The sequence below is a fragment of the Urocitellus parryii genome, chromosome X, assembly GCF_045843805.1.
Source record: "Urocitellus parryii isolate mUroPar1 chromosome X, mUroPar1.hap1, whole genome shotgun sequence".
NCBI classification, from domain to species: domain Eukaryota; kingdom Metazoa; phylum Chordata; class Mammalia; order Rodentia; family Sciuridae; genus Urocitellus; species Urocitellus parryii.
The window spans coordinates 91112658-91128852 of NC_135547.1; the positions used below are offsets into that span (position 1 = coordinate 91112658).

The window sequence follows — 16195 nt, forward strand, 5'->3', positions numbered from 1 at the left end:
TATTTTTAGTTGTAGTTGGACACAATACCTTTATTTTATTTATTTTTATGTGGTGCTAAGGATTGAGCCCAGTGCCTCGCACGTGCTAGGTGAGTGCTCTGCTGCTGAGCCACAACCCCAGTCCCTCCATTTGTTTCCCAATCAGTGAAACACTTTGGTCTACTCTTGATAGAAATATAATATTTTTAAGGGCATTTGGTAGTACTATAATTCCTGAGTGGATTATTTTCCACCCCACCGTGTTCCAATTTATGCCATGTGGTGGAGGAGTTGTGGTAATGCTTCAGGGATGTGGCTTGCATGTTCCACGGTCTGTGGCTATCAGAGATAATTTAACCATGTTGGTGTAGCCCTAGTTAACCATTTGCCAGAAATGTTGGGTCCCAGGAAGCTACTAGATTATCCTATATTTGACTGACAAACTGAATCTTACCTCTCTTCTAAGGATTGGTAGCATCATTTTATGATCTTGCCTGAAGAGTGTTCTCAGGTAACTATGCAATTACAATACCATTCAGAATTCCTCAGAGATAAGGTCTTCACAGAAATCATTCCATACAGTACATGAGTGATCATATCAAGAACCATTGTTCAGGGCTGGGGATGTGGCTCAGCGGTAGCGCGCTCGCCTGGCATGCGTGCGGCCCGGGTTCGATCCTCAGCACCACATACCAACAAAGATGTTGTGTCCGCCGAGAACTAAAAAATAAATATTAAAAAAAATTCTCTCTCTCTCTCTCTCTCCTCTCTCACTCTCTCTTTAAAAAAAAAAAAAAAAAAAAAAAAAAAAAAAAAAAGAACCATTGTTCAAATAATAAAGCATGAAGTTAGAAGGGACCTTAAAAAATCATACTTGCTCATATCCCTCCATTTTATAGATGAAAAACCTGTAAACTCAGCAAGATTAAGGAAGTTGCCCAAGGTGACAAAGTCTTGAGCTGTGGAGATGGGATTAGAATTCATATCATCTCATTGCTAGAAAAGTAGGTCCCTCCAATCACAAAGGCTTTTTTCCATTAACTCTCATTTACAAACCAGGCTTTCTTCCTAGTATTCAACAGCAACTATCATGTATCGGTTCCTAAATATCACAGTGGTCTGCTGCCCAAAATATAGGACTGCTCTGCATGTCTCGTCTCTACTGTTCTGAGTTAACTATTTTTCTTTTCAAAATCACTTACACTGGGGGGACCTGGATGTGTAGCTAAGTAGTGGAATCTTTATCTAGCATGAGTGAAGCCCTAGATCCAATCCTAGCACCACACAAAAAAACTTACATAACACATAAATGCACCTCACTATAAAAGATTCAAATAGCACCCATGTAGATAAGATGTGGAAGTCTCCACTCTTCTTCCCACTCTAAACCCAACTGCTGAAAAGAAATCGGTATGCTCCTTTCAATTGTTTCTCCATCCAGTCACACACAAACAGATACACATAAAAACATATTTTAATTATGATTGTTTTAAGTTTTAACCTTTATTTTTATTTATTTGTTTTTTATGTGGTGCAAGAATTGAACCTAGTGCTTCACTCATGCTAGGCAAGTGCCTCACTAATGCTAGGCAACCACTGACCTATAACCATAGCCCTAATTATGATTTTTACTTGCTTTTTTCATGTGCAATATGTCAGCCATATTTTTTTTTATTTCAGTACACATCTGTCTGCTTCTTTCCTTGCACTAGTCCCCTATTATTGGACACTTTCATTGTTTTCAAGTATTTTACTAATACAAACTAATACTAGGTTTTTGTTAATACAAACAGCACTGCATTGAATAACATATACATATTGGTGTGAAAAAGTGTAACTATTTCCTTAAGGCTAATTTCCAGATGAGATATGTACTTTGTTTTAACCATTCATTTTTCTTTTCTGTCTATGACATCAGAGTCTTCTCGGTGATTTGAGAAAAGTCTCCTGATTGGTATTTCCTCTGTTGGAAGTATTTTCTGCCATCAGAGAATAATTGCTACTCTCTTGTGGGGACTTCTTTTTGGATATTAATAAAGAGAAACCATTGTAGGCTTAATATAGAAAAAAATGAGTAATACTGCTTCTAAAAAGTAATTATGTATCTTTATAAAAAAATCAAGCTACCTGAAGAATTTCCCAACACTATAGCATGCAATGTACATTTCTGGACTCACTGTCCATCACAGTCTGCATCCCCTTGTCAGCCCTCCAAACATGTCAGTTTGGGAAGGAATGAATGAGGAGCAAATAATAGAGCACAGACCTGTTTTCTTTATATGGACAGCCCTCTGTGCACCTTTGACAAATCTAGCCCATTTACTTCCAATTCTACATTGATTTATGTGCCTTTCTGTTCAGTGGGATTCTGCAGATGCCAAGCCCAAAATCCTCATGCTATTTGTCCTAACCCTACTAATTAGCACCCTGGCTGTACTGGTGTAGCAGGTTGGGAACTTCCAGATTGTAGCAGATGCCGGGAGTGGGAGGTATAAAAGACATAGACCCTCAAGCAAATGCCTACAACCCAGGAGGGATACGACTGTGTCCAACTGGAAATTAGGAGCCAGAGTTGGTATTAGAGTCTAGATTCATGCTTGTTTTTAGTTTCCCCGGTCCCTTTCTTCTGTGCCTCATCTTTCTGTTTTCTTAACTCTTGGAAATAATGTCAATACTCTATACCATAGGTTTGTTGCAGTTTTTACAGTTCCATTACCAATTTCCCTCAGCATCCCTTATATTGTCTAGCTCTCAGCAGAGTTAGTAAAGAGTTTCTTCTTCCTTGTCCTTCTGGTGTCTTAGACACTTAGGTTAAAACTTGCAAGTTTAGACCTGCTGTGAACAAGACCAAAAGCAGTGGTTCCCTAAATGAGAGGAGGGCAGAGGTGATATTCAAATCAACACAGGACACTGACCTATCAGACTGAATGTCAGACTTAGCACTGGGAATGAATCCTGGGGCCTCCTGGGGTTCTAGCTGCTGGATCCAGGAAAAATTCAGGAGTTTCTAAGGAACAGTGGAGGTGGAGAGGGGGGTCCTCAGGAAAGAGCTTATTTATCTATGGCTACAGGGGTATTTCAGTATTTAATGGCTAGTATGTCATATGAATACATACCAATAGAAGAGTCTCCCTGAATAAGTTTTCCAGGGTCAAACTACTGCACCTAGCCCACATTGTGTATTAAAACACAATGTGGGCCAGGTGCAGTAGTACACACATGTAATCCCAGCAGCTCGGGAGGGTGAGGCAAGTTCAAAGCCTGCCTCAGCAATTTAGTAAGACCCTGTCTCTAAAAAATAAAATGGGCTTGGGATGTGGCTCATTGGTTAAGTGTCCCTGGGTTTCAATCTTTGGTATCAAAAACAAGGGGCTGGGGTTGTGGCTCAGTGGTATGAGTGTTCACTTAGCATGTATGAGCCTCTGGGTTTGATCCTCAGCACCACATAAAAATAAGTAAATAAAATAAAGGTATTGATCAACTACAACTAAGAAAAAAATATTTTAAAAAACCATAATGTGGCTGGGTATAGGAGCACACACTTGAATCCCAGCAATTGGGCAGGCTGAGGCAGGAGGACTACAAATTCAAGGAGAGCCTCTGCAATTTAGAAAGGCCTATCTCAAAAAATAGAAAAGACTGGGGATGTAGCTCAGTGGTAGAACACCTAACTTATATGAGGCCCTGAATAATAATAGTAATAATAATAGCACTGAATAATAATAGTAATAAATTGGTAGTAATAATAATAAAAAAGATAATAATATGGTCCAACAGTACTATCCAAGGTTTAGATGGGAGAGCTACATCACTAATATTTGCTTTTTGGCAACTGGATTTGGATAAGCAAGATTGAAAGCAAAATAGAGGCATAAATGACAAGATAGAAGGGTCTCACAAATGTTGATTAATTTTAGTGTTTTAGCTGTAATGTTTTCTCAAATGTGTAGGTGAAATGAAATGTGAAAGCTTATTACTTATTGAGAGATCTTAGAATGGTCAAAGCAGTCCAAGAATGGGAAGTGGGGTGTGCCAGTATGGAGGAGATAAGTGGCACATAATAGACTCTTAGTGTTTGCTGTTATATGGAGGCAAAATTTAAATGACCACAGGATGGATATCTGCTGATGTGTACTAGGCATCATGTTGATTTTTTTTGTTGATGTGGTCATTGTTCCAGCCATGAAAAAATACAATATATCCCTGGGAAACTGAAATACATTTTGAAAGGGATCATTTGAAGTCCTGTGACACATACCAATACCTCAAACCCATTTCTTTGAGTGCTCATTTCTTTCTCTAGGCTATTGGCAACAATTAGGCCCTCCCAACAACTGTGATCTTACTAAAGCCAGTACTTCAAGATCTATGCTGAGGTTTCCTTTTCTACTTTTTCTCCTTGTGTCTTTGTTAGTGTTTAACTAGTTCACTTAATCAGTTACTATTCAGCCCCAAGGTAAATTTCTAATGGCTTCTTGGTTAAGGAATGAAGTAAACATTATTCTCAAATCAGAATTTGTTTTCATGTATTTTAAGGAATGTTTCTAGCCTTAAGCATCAGGTGACTTTTTAGAAAAAAATTAGAAAGTGGTTTCCATAATAAGAAATAGGTTAAATGCATTCATTTATATGCCTCCTCATTCAAGCAGTGTGTTTCTAAAGACCCATTGTTAAAAAGTCTTTAAACCTAAGTATAACCTATGGGGAAGACTGTTTCAATATTGACTCTTTTCTGAATAGTTTACTGTATGCTTTCCCTGGACTCAGCTAAGGCAAATTAGCCCTTAGGGGGCTTTTCTTCTATCATTCAATTTAAGATCTAATTGTACTTTAACTTGAATTATTTTCCTGTAAGAGCATTAAACTATTTTACCTATAACATTCACTGTGCCTTCAAAACTTGACATAAGTTTTACTCTTTTTCCTATCAGAGGCAAAAATCTAGACTCACCTAAATACCCCAATGTGAGGGTAAAAGAGGAAAAGATTTATGTGATCTGAAGAGAAACTGGAGTCCAATCTGACATTTAGGCTCATTGTTTAATTTTACTCTGCTTTTCTTGCCAGTACATGTACATACAAGAAGCTTACCTCTTTAAACACTGTATTTTGAAAAGCATTTTGCATTTTGTTGCTTTGTCTGTACCTCATTATTTGGTCCTGCTGCCATTCTTTTTTTCAAAAATTTTATTGTTTTAAAAATTTTTTGTAGTTGTACGTGGAACATAATTCCTTTATTTATTTATTTTTATGAGGTGCTGAGGATTGAACCTAGTGCCTCACATGTTCTAGGCAAGTGCTCTACCACTGAGCTACAACCCCAGCCCCTTGCTGCCATTCTTGACTAAGTTTTATGAAGTTATTCTTGCTATTAAATTTTTAAAAATGCTAACAAAAGAAACCAACCAGATGTGGAATATGATTAACAGCTTAAGTTATTTGTAATCAAATCACATATGGGCCAGACACAGTCACAGATGCCTATAATCCCAGCAACTGGGGAGGCTGATGCAGGAGGGTTGTGAGTTCAAAGCCAACCTCAGCAACTTAGTGAGACACTGTCTCTAAATAAAATATGCAAAGGTCTAGGGATGTTTCTCAGTGGTTAAGCACCCCTAAGTTCACTCCCTGGTACCAAAACTAACCAAACAAACAAACAAAAAACTCCAACTCAAAATTTAAAAAAAAAAAGGCTGGGGATGTAGCACAGTGATGAAGAGCCCCTGGTTTCAAACCCCTCCACCCACAAAGTCAGGCACGACCACCTTGGTTAAATAGAACAAACCATTTAATCTCTCGAATTGATGAAACCTAAAAGAGTAGTAGTGTCATTATCATCATCATCATCATTATACATTTAAAATATTTAGTTTTCCTACTCTAAAAATTACTATGAATATTTTTAAATCCTTGGTCCACACATATGCCAAATTCTCATTAAATGTTCTGCTGCTGAACATATTTTCAAAACATTGTTGTAGGAGCCTCCAACAACTTAGAACCAGGAAATGATCTGTTCAAATCTGCATTCCAAAAAGATAACTCTGCATGCCCCAAAATATTAACTTTTGGGTATTTGTCCTAAACTGCATTAAAATTGGCAAACATTTTGTCTTAATTTCATAATAAAACCATTGTCCACCAGGCATGGTGACACATACCTGTAATTCCAGTGTCTTGGGAGGCTGAAGCAGGAGGATCACAAATGTGAGGCTAGCTTCTGCAACTTAGTGAGACCTTGTCTCAAAATAAAAAGGACTGGAGATAACCATTCCTGGGTTCAAACCCCAGTACTGCAAAAGATAAAAAACAGCAATTGTTCTACACTGAGCAGTCTGTAAAATGAACATATGTTAAAGATTACAAATTTGGCAGAGTAGGGAATGGAGACAGAAAAAAAATGAAAGAAATATAGCATGTCAGACTCTGAATACTTCTGCTTCATTTCTTATTCCTAAGTGTAAGTAAATCTCATTTTAGCATGAACACTGCATCATACCTACCAGCTTTCTCCTACTTAAAGAAAACAACCTTACATGAGATTTTTTAAAAAGTCCTTTCCTTAGAGTCACTGATAGAACATTTGAAAAACACCAGAAATTTCAGTAAAAGGTATTAACATGGGCCCAGCTATGTAATCTATAGAATTATATATTTTTGAGTACCCCCAAAATAGAGTTCTTTTGCTACATTGGCTGCTAGTACTGTATCTGCTGAAATGTGAAATAATCCAATAAGATAACTCTTATTAAATAATGTGAGTAGATTCTGCAGAGGTCTTCAGATATTACAGATAAAATCCTATTTAATAAAGAGTGACTTTGAAGGAGCTTATGAGGTTGGGCATGTAATCCTCTTTGAATAAAATATACCTAGTTTTCTGAAATTTTAATTGTGTAAGACAGTCACACTTGGGCCATAGATGACTGTTTATTTATTTTACAGTTTGTAACTCATCGGCACTTAATATAAATTGCCAAATAATGTAAATTTTCCTCATTAATGCTATATTAGTTCATCCAGAGAGTGAAATGTTAAAATTATGATGAACTGAAAGCATACAAATTTCCTTCAATGCCTCACATTTTATAAGGTTTTGTTGTGTTAACATTTCAGGTCATATTGGATCTTAAGAGCTGATGAAACTAATAACATTTCAGAGCCCTACATGTACAGTCTGATTATTGGAGCGCACTGTGTCTGGGTTAATGTTTAACAGTGGCTGTCCTCTTGATTCACTTAGGGAGTTTTAAGATGGCAATTTTATTCTTTTACTGGACTGGCCTTATTGCACTATTAATTAAGAGCTGCTTAAAAATAGCCTTCGGAATAGGGCCAGGGAAGGGAAAGCCTTTAGAACAATGGAAATACAGTATTGAATTTATTGTCAGGGCTGCTGTAACTGCTTTCACCCAGGTGAGATTAATGAGTGTCAAAGTCAATGTTGCTTTCTGGGGCAAGCACTACTACTTTTTTTTTTTTTTTCTTTTGTGGTAATGAGGAATGAATCCAGGAGTGCTCTACCACTGAGCTACATCCCAAGTTCTTTTTATTCTTACTTTTGTTTTGACACATGGTCTTACTAAGTTGCTTGAGGCTGGCCTTGAATTTGTGATCCTCCTGCCTTAGACTTCTGAGTCTCTGGGATTATATGTGCCTCACCACACCCTACAAGAGAGTATTACTACTAAGAAATAACTCATTTTATTGATTGTACTCTGAGGTTTCAAAGTGTATGGGTGCTATTAAAGAACTGACCTTGTATGGTAAGTAATTATGCAATTTAGTTTATCCATGTATTTCTTCTTTTCTTCCATCATTTCTTCCTTTTTGTAGTGTTGGAGATTGAACCCAAGGCCTCATGCACACTGAGCACACACTCTACCACTGAGCTGCATCCCCATCCCAAAAATACTTTTTGTTTTGAAATGAGGCCTGTCCAGGCTGGCTTCCAACTCCTGGGCTCAAAGCAATCCTCCTACCCAGCCTCTTGAGTAGCTAGGACTATAGATATATAAAACTGCACCTGACTTCACATTATTCTTTTCTTTTTGCAGTACTGGGGATTGAACCCAGGGATACTCTACCACTGAACTACAACTCCAGCCTGTATAATTTTATTTTATTTTATTTTATTTTTAAATTTTGAGACATGGTCTCACTAAGTTACCAAGGCTGCTCTCCATCTTGTGATCCTCCTGCCTCAGCCTCCCAAATTGCTGGGATTACAGGAGTGTGCCATGGCTCCCAGCTTCACATTTTTCTTTAATTATGATACGTCTATAGCAACTAAGATAGGAAACATGTGTACACTTTAAATGGTAATTAAAAGTAATCACTCAGGTGACCACTACCTGGATGAAGAAAAATGACCAGCATTCCAAAATTCCTACCCTTACCATGTGCTCCTCCCAGATGGCAACCTCTGAGTAAATCCAACCTTTCATTTTGTCATATTCTTCCTTCTCTCTATAATGTAATCAATGGATCCTAAAATGATATATTTTAGGTTTGCCTGTTTTTGAACTTACAGGTATAGACTGATAGTGTTGTGTGCTCCTTGCTTCTGGAACCTTCCACTCAGCATTGAGTTTGTAAGGTTTTATTCATGTTATATCTACCCAGTGCATTTTTAAAACCCCTTTTCTCTGTTGTCTCCCTCCTTTTTTTTTTTTTTTTTAGTTAGGACCCCTGTAACTGTAAATGATTTGGGACTTTCTGCTAAATGATTGGTCTGAAGGATAAAACTTTGTCTGGACCCCAGTTTTCTGAGCTGACCTGACTGCCCCAAGTTTGATGGCATTGGTTTAGATGAGACTACATCTTTAAGGCTTCCGTGCTCGGTTAAAAATCTTCCTTTCTCCAAGGCTGGTCCAAGGGTCTGGTCACGTGATCCCAACAGTGACATCACACTCTGACCGCCGGGGAGCACTGGTGGCTCTTTAGGTGGCGTTTGTTGCTGTGAAAGGCGGAGAGTGCAGCAAGTGCCCTTCTGAAGCGCCTGGGAGCCAGCGGCGCTCCTTCTGTAAAAGCGCCTCAACCTAAATGACTAAATGCAGGCTGCCAAGGTTATTTCTTCCTTGAGGCAGAAAAAAAGAGAACTGTGATTGAAGGTAAGCAGACTTGAGCCTGACTCAGGACTGAAGCATGCCCCCGGGAGCAGGGGATCTGGAGAATCGCAAGCAGTCTGTAGTAGGATTCTAATCACTGCCTGCCCTTTGCGAGGGGCCTGACAATTGCGTCTCTAACAGGAGACCGACTACGACAAAGGAGGATGATGCGGTGGTGCTCATGTTACCTAGTGATGTAATAGGATTCTTTCTTTCCTGCCAGGACGCTGTTGCAGATCTTCATTTTGCTTTAAGATCCTTAAAGCTGGGGGACTCTTTTGATATATATATATATATATATATATATATATATATATATATATATAGAGAGAGAGAGAGAGAGAGAGAGAGAGAGAGAGAGAGAGAGAGAAACATTAGATAGCTTTCAGATGCTTTTAAAAATCAGTTTCACAAAATCCTTTCTTTCTTTCTCCCCCCCCTTTTTTTTCTTCCTGAAAGAACTCTCAAGCCAGAGAAAATTCAAGGGAAGCCTTAAGCTGCTTTTAAAAGTCAATTTTTGGCTGTCTGGAGTCCTGTGTTCGCGTCAGCATTTGACTTAGGAATTGAAACATTTTAGTCCCCCTCTCCCCCATATGCACTTTATTCTCTTTCTGCCCTTATTTCCTAGCTGGCTTTCCTCTCCAAACTCTCAAACAACACACCAGCTTTCATCTTTATCAGCATGACACTGACATGATAGGAAGTGCTGGGCTGGTGATTCAGCGCCATCCATTTTACAGCCAGGTACCAGTGAAGATATGGAAAGGACTTTGCTTTGGGGTTTTAAGATTAACTTGTTCACCTCCTGTGCCACCTCCCTGTCCTACCTGCTTCCTCCAGATGCTATGAACTCTGCTGAGCTTTTCCTTTCAAATGTGTACGTTGCTTGTGTAAAGTGTGCTGAATTAGTCATTCAGCAGAATTACAGTTGGTAAAACACATACAGCTTGGCGTATTCATTCAAACTTACCCCATGAGCGTGCTGAAGTTGTCTGGTAGGAGTTTCTAGTGAAAGTGGGCATGCCAGTAGGGGGGAGGGAGTCAGTGGCGGCCCACTCGGGCCTTCTCTGCAGAAGAAGTCATTACCAAACAGTTTGGATGAAACCTTGTCCTGCCAAGGTTGTCCCTGCTGCAAATATGAGCTTTGGCTCAGTGCATTAAATGATGGCATTACTCTGCATTTTTCCTTCCTGTGTGCAATTTGCATAAATTCCTCAATACTGTTTCACATTTTGTGTTTAATAGCTAAATATTGTTTCATCAGATGATTCTGCCAAAATATTTTGAACAAGTACGTTAAGCAGTACTAACCATGTGTGAGTACAACTGTTTAGATACTTCTCCCTCGTCCCTGCCATCCATCAAATGCATGCATCTTGTTTCAGCTGATATTTATTGAGTATCAGGAATGTGTCAGGCACTGTGGAGAAGACAATGATGAATCAGATACGGGACTACCAGCTTTTAATCTAGAAAGGAAGATAAAAAATACACATAAGTAATTGTGATGGAAATGCTGAAAGTGAAGCAAGTAAAGGACCATGAGAGATGGGCAAATGGGTGTTATTTTTCTAATTGAAAGATCAGAGAAGGACATCTTATCACTGAGCCATGCACTGTTCTCTAAATCTCTACTTGGAAATCTTCGACTTTCTGACATGTTAGAGTTTCTATGAGCCCATTATATTAGGAATCAAAGTCTTCTGCCTATTGAAGGGAAATTTTTACATTCCAGGTAGCTTAACTCTTGAAGAGGCTTACATGCTTTCTTTGGAGTCCCTGGTTAGGCAAAAGCCATCTCATAGGATTGAATTACTGCCTTATAATTGTAAAATAGTGCTTGATGTGATATGTCTGCAAAGACCTTTGACCCTTTTGTCTGTCTTCCATAAACTGAAGTAACTACACTGCTCCAAACTCCTTCCTGTTTTTTCTGTAAATCCTTTCTCATTGCAGATCAACTCCTGTCATTACTCTCTTTGTACTATTGCTCTCATCTGTCCCTTTCCATTCACACTGCCTTTAGTTACTCATCAAATGGGCCTAGATCACAAAACCTCTGAATGTGATGGACATACCTACCAGGTAAGGATATTGCACACTCTAACTGTAGTCATCTGATAGTTTAAAGGCTCACCTGTTGGAGCTGAGAAAAGAGGTGTTAAAAATGAAGTAAAATGTCTGTTTCCCATTCAATATAGGGAACAAGTCATACAATGGTGGAGGAATAGGTTCTTCAAATAGGATCATGGACTTCTTGGAGGAGCCAATACCAGGTGTAGGTACCTATGATGATTTCAACACAATTGATTGGGTGAGAGAGAAGTCTCGAGACCGGGATAGACACCGAGAGGTAAGACAAAGGATGGTACGTGAGTGTTAGGAAATACTGGGGGGAAGTGTTAGAAAATACTTTTTATTTTTTTTTCCTTTCTTCAGTCCTGGATGTGACTGAATTTGATATCTATTATCAATGTAGGGTTTAATTTTTAACTTATTTTGAAAGACATCTTGAATATTATTTTTATCCTAGATGCTTTACAAAATTGTATTTATTAATGATTTGTCTTCCTAAAATAAGGGATTAAAAATGGTCCTTACAGCCCTGGAATGGGTATAAGTGCCTTTGAAGAGGTGAAAACAATCTTTAAAGAGGGTGGCAAAATTAAAGTCAAAGATCTTCCTCCCCCTTCTCATCTCCCTTTTGCGGGTTTTTCCTTGAAGCAAGAATTTTAAAACTAAAATAAGTTAGTGGGCTCCTTTTAAAGGAATAAAAGAAAAAAATTCTCATAGCCCTGGTGTTTACTGAATCATAGGGGATGAATTCCTTATGATTATAGCTCTTGTACAATCATAAAACTCAAATAAATTCATGTATTCAACTCATACCACAAGATCAATCAGTTCAGATTAAGGACATTAATTTAATGCAATAGGTAATCGATGGTAATTAGGGTTATGGCAGAGGTTCTTTTGAATTTGGCAAGAGAATTTCCACACTTTTCTCTTTACAAAGTATTGTGGAAAACTCTCAGAGCAATCTGCCAAGGTCATTTGCCTTTAATTTGTTGCTGTGTATCATTTAACTTAGGGAATCCAAATTTCTAGTTTGCATAAGGGCCACAATGGAGAGCTCATTAAAAATAGTAGGTGTCAGGGCTGGAGCTATAGCTCAGTGGTAGGGCACTTGCCTCACAGTTGTGAGACCCTGGATTCGATCCTCAGCATCACATAAAAATAAATTTAAAAATAAATAAACAAATAAGTAAAGGGATTGTGTCCATCTACAACTAAAAAACTTAAAAAAATAGTAAGTGTCCAACCTTAGCCCAACAATTGTCAGTAGGTGATCCCCTGGTAAGTCATTTCTTTAGACCACAGTAGTAGTAGCATTTTTAATGTTTTTGTTTTGTTTTGTTTTGTTTTAGTTGTAGAGGGACACATTTGTTTATTTTTATGTGGTACTAAGGGATAAACCCAGTGCTTCACACATGCTAGGCAAGTTCTCTACTATTGAACCACCACCCCAGCCCAGTAGTAGTATTTTTTCCTTTACTATTTCTACTTTGACTCAAATTAAAAATGTGATTGTTCAGCTGACCCCATTCTCTCCTGAATTCACAATTTCCTCCTTTCAGAGCCAAGCAAATCTCTTGAGCGGTCAGGTGGAAATCTTTCTGTCTTTCTTTCTTTCAATGCTGGGGATGGAACCCAGGGCCTGGTAAATGCTAGGCAAGTGCTCCACTACTGAGCCACACCCCCAGCCTTTGCTGTTCATTCTTAAGCCCTTTCCCAGCTCTTGATTGATTTTCTCAGGACCACCTGAACCCCTGGGAGTCAGGTTGTTCTGGATACAGGCTTTGAGAAATTGCTTCTTAATCTGTGGAATTGTGGTAATTCTACTGAGTTATCACAACTCAAAAGGGTGATCATATAAGGCATTATGTGTTTTTCCTAAGATTTCTGGAGTATACTCCATAATCTTTTTATCATATCAATTAATCAGGCAGACTTTAGAACTGAGAATCTTGCTGGCTTTAGAATTTCTGCTTTCAGAGTTCAGTTTGTCATCAGTTGCATATTCACATTATTCAAATTGTGAGAGTCACCTGTGATATGACAAGAGCATATTTCTCCTATTAATGGTTGCATCTGAGATAAATGATAACAATTAGGAATCCAAAACTGAAGTGCATTTATCACATGGTCTATGGGAACATTTTTCCCCCTAGCATTAATGATTCGTTATCAGAAAGGAAATAATGTCACAGGGAAAAAAAATGTAACCTCATCTATTTTCAGCACTGATATTGGAAACAGTGTCATAGATCAAAATGCATTTTTAAATTCCTTTTGAAATTTTCAGCATATTGTGATGTTGTAGGTGAAGGTAGGACAGCTAAATCAACTACTTCCGGTCTAATAAATAATGGTACAGAAAAGGGACAAGTACCCATGACAAAACTGGCAGAATGTTGGTTTTAAAAATATGGACACTGAAAGGTTAAATTGACCAGGCTGGAAATAAAAGGTAAAACTTTCCTTATCTTCTGATAGCCTTAGCTTGTGCCTTCAGGTTTCTAAAAAAATGAAAGAAACACATCTCTGGTATCACTAAGTATCTGTGATTAATATAAAATTAGGGGTTTGGGGGATTGGGTGTTAGAACTTGCCTAACCTGAAACATGGCTCTATGAAATAAACCACAGATTGTACTTTCATCATTCACATAAGTCTCTGTTTATATTTCGAGACAAACTATTTTCTGGTTTCAAGTGACTGTCCTTGGGATAGCTGATGTCCAAGACAGAAAGCGATCCCTACAATAAGTAAAAGATTGACATTCTAAGAAATTACTGACTAAATAGGGAAGCCTTAGATAAGGTACTTGTGAGCAACACAGTACTACAGATGAAGGTAGAGTACAGGAAACCTCAAAGTTCTTGGTGAAATCCGTTCAGCTAAAGATTGTATAAGAAGTAATTTTCCATGGGTCTCTATTCCCAGGTGATTATCATTGTATTTCCTTACTGAGCAATTTTGAGGTGAAGGAAGAGTGTGTATAGCATATACCAATAGTTTTTTTTTTTTTTCATTTTCTCTTAGATCACCAATAAAAGCAAAGAGTCAACATGGGCCTTAATTCACAGTGTGAGTGATGCATTTTCTGGCTGGTTGTTGATGCTCCTTATTGGACTTTTATCAGGTATGGTCAACTATGGTAGTTTTCAAAACAAATCTCTGAAAATTGTGTTGTGCCCCTCCCCCAAGTTATGAACTGGCCTGTATGCTGTTTTTCTACCTGAAATGAATCTCCTACCTTAAACAAATGAAGAACTGCATTTAAACATCTTTTGTCTGTTATAACATACCATTTTCATTTTTGGGGGGTGGGTACCAGGGATTGAACTCAGGGGCACTCAACCAGCCCTATTGTGTATTTTGAGACAGAGTCTCACTGAGTTGCTTAGTACCTCGCTAAATTGCTGAGGCTAGCTTTGAATTCATGATCCTCCTGCCTCAGCCTCCCAAGCAGCTGACATTACAGGTGTGCACCACCGGGCCTGGCCCATTTTCACTTTAAGGTGATGTTCACCCTGCATTTTAGTACTTCTCTTGAGGAAGAGCCCTTCTGTTAGAGATCATCAGGCATTTTTTTTTTGTTTTGTTTTTGACACATATATTCCAATTTTTATTTTAAAACACAGTTTTTAAAAAAGTATTCTGAATGGAATTTAGGAGAGCAGATGCATACAAGAATTCCCTGAGACAGCTGTTTCTTGAACTTTTGTCTACTCTTTCATTTGGTGGTATATAAAGGCATGTGACGTAGTCCATTCTCTCAAGGAATTTCTCATTGTATTCTTTCATGGTGGCTGAGCAGTGAGATGGTACCACCTCTTTCTTTGTTTTATTTATTTATACCACCTTTTTCTATTAGCTCCATCAGCTTCCTTTACCACTCAAAATAATAGAGGCTAAGTATCCCTTATCCAAAATACTTGCAGACAGAAGTAGTTCAGATTTTTGGGGGGGTTTTGGAATATTTTCATATACATAATAAGATATTTGGAGGAAGAGACCCAAATCTAAACTTGAAATTTATTTATTTTATTTTATGTTTTGTTGTGCTGGGAATGGAACATATAGCCTTCCTTGTACTTGCAACTCTTGCACTCTAACAAGGAACTATATTCCAAGTCTCCATTTATGTTTTATATATACCTTGCACACATAGCTGGAAGGTAATTTTATACAGTATTTTTAGACCATATGAATTTTGATTATGGTCCATCTTCAGAGGTCAGATGTGGAATTTTCCATTTTTGATGATATGTTGGAGTTCAGAAAGTTCTGGATTGTGGAGCTTTCCAGATTAGGGATTCTTAAACTGTATACAGTCTAAGTAAAACTAGTATATATGATATGCAAATATAGCTTTAAAGCAAGTTCTCAAATAGGCTTCTATTATGGGGGAAGCAGAGAGCCAAGGATGCCAGGCAGAGATGCCAAAAGGTATGTACTTATAGCATTAAATGATGCCAGGTACAATGACACATACCTGTAATCTCAGGCACTTGGGAGGATGAGGTAGGAGGATCACAGTCCAAGGCCAGCCTCAGCAATTTATCAAGGCTCTAGGAAACTTCGCAAGATCCTGTCTCAGAAAAAAAAAAAAGTGATGGGGATGTGACTCAGAAGTAGAGAACCGTAGGCTCAATCCCAAATACCAGAAAATAAATTGAAAATAAAAGATGGGGCCTAGGTGTATCTAGAATCTTAGACTGAAATAGAAATTATGTGTGTCCAGGCAAGGTGGCACATGTCTGTAATCACAGAGGCTCAGGAGACTGAGGCAGGAGGATCACAAGTTCAAAGCCAGCCTCAGCAACTTAGCAAGTCCCTAAGCAACTTAGAGGGACCTGTCTCAAAATTAAAAAAAAAAAAAAAGGACTGGGGAAATGGCTTTGTGGTTAAATGACTCTAAGTTCAATCCCTGGTACAGAAAAAAGAAAAAAAAATAGAAGAAGAAATTAGGTGGAAAAGCTAGAGGAGATGGTATTAGAGGGTAGGTAACAGTCCAGGATCTAGTTTCAGGTAGCTAG

At 38.2% G+C, this 16195-nt stretch overlaps 1 protein-coding gene across 1 annotated transcript in view; it reads left to right on the forward strand.

The window, feature by feature from the left end:
* Positions 1-16195, forward strand: part of Clcn5 (chloride voltage-gated channel 5) — a 150533-nt gene that overhangs the window by 116807 nt on the left and 17531 nt on the right. The window contains exons 3-4 of the mRNA XM_026406715.2: positions 11291-11442; positions 14196-14295. Coding sequence (XP_026262500.1) covers positions 11291-11442; positions 14196-14295 — 252 coding nt within the window. The remainder of the gene's footprint in view (positions 1-11290; positions 11443-14195; positions 14296-16195) is intronic.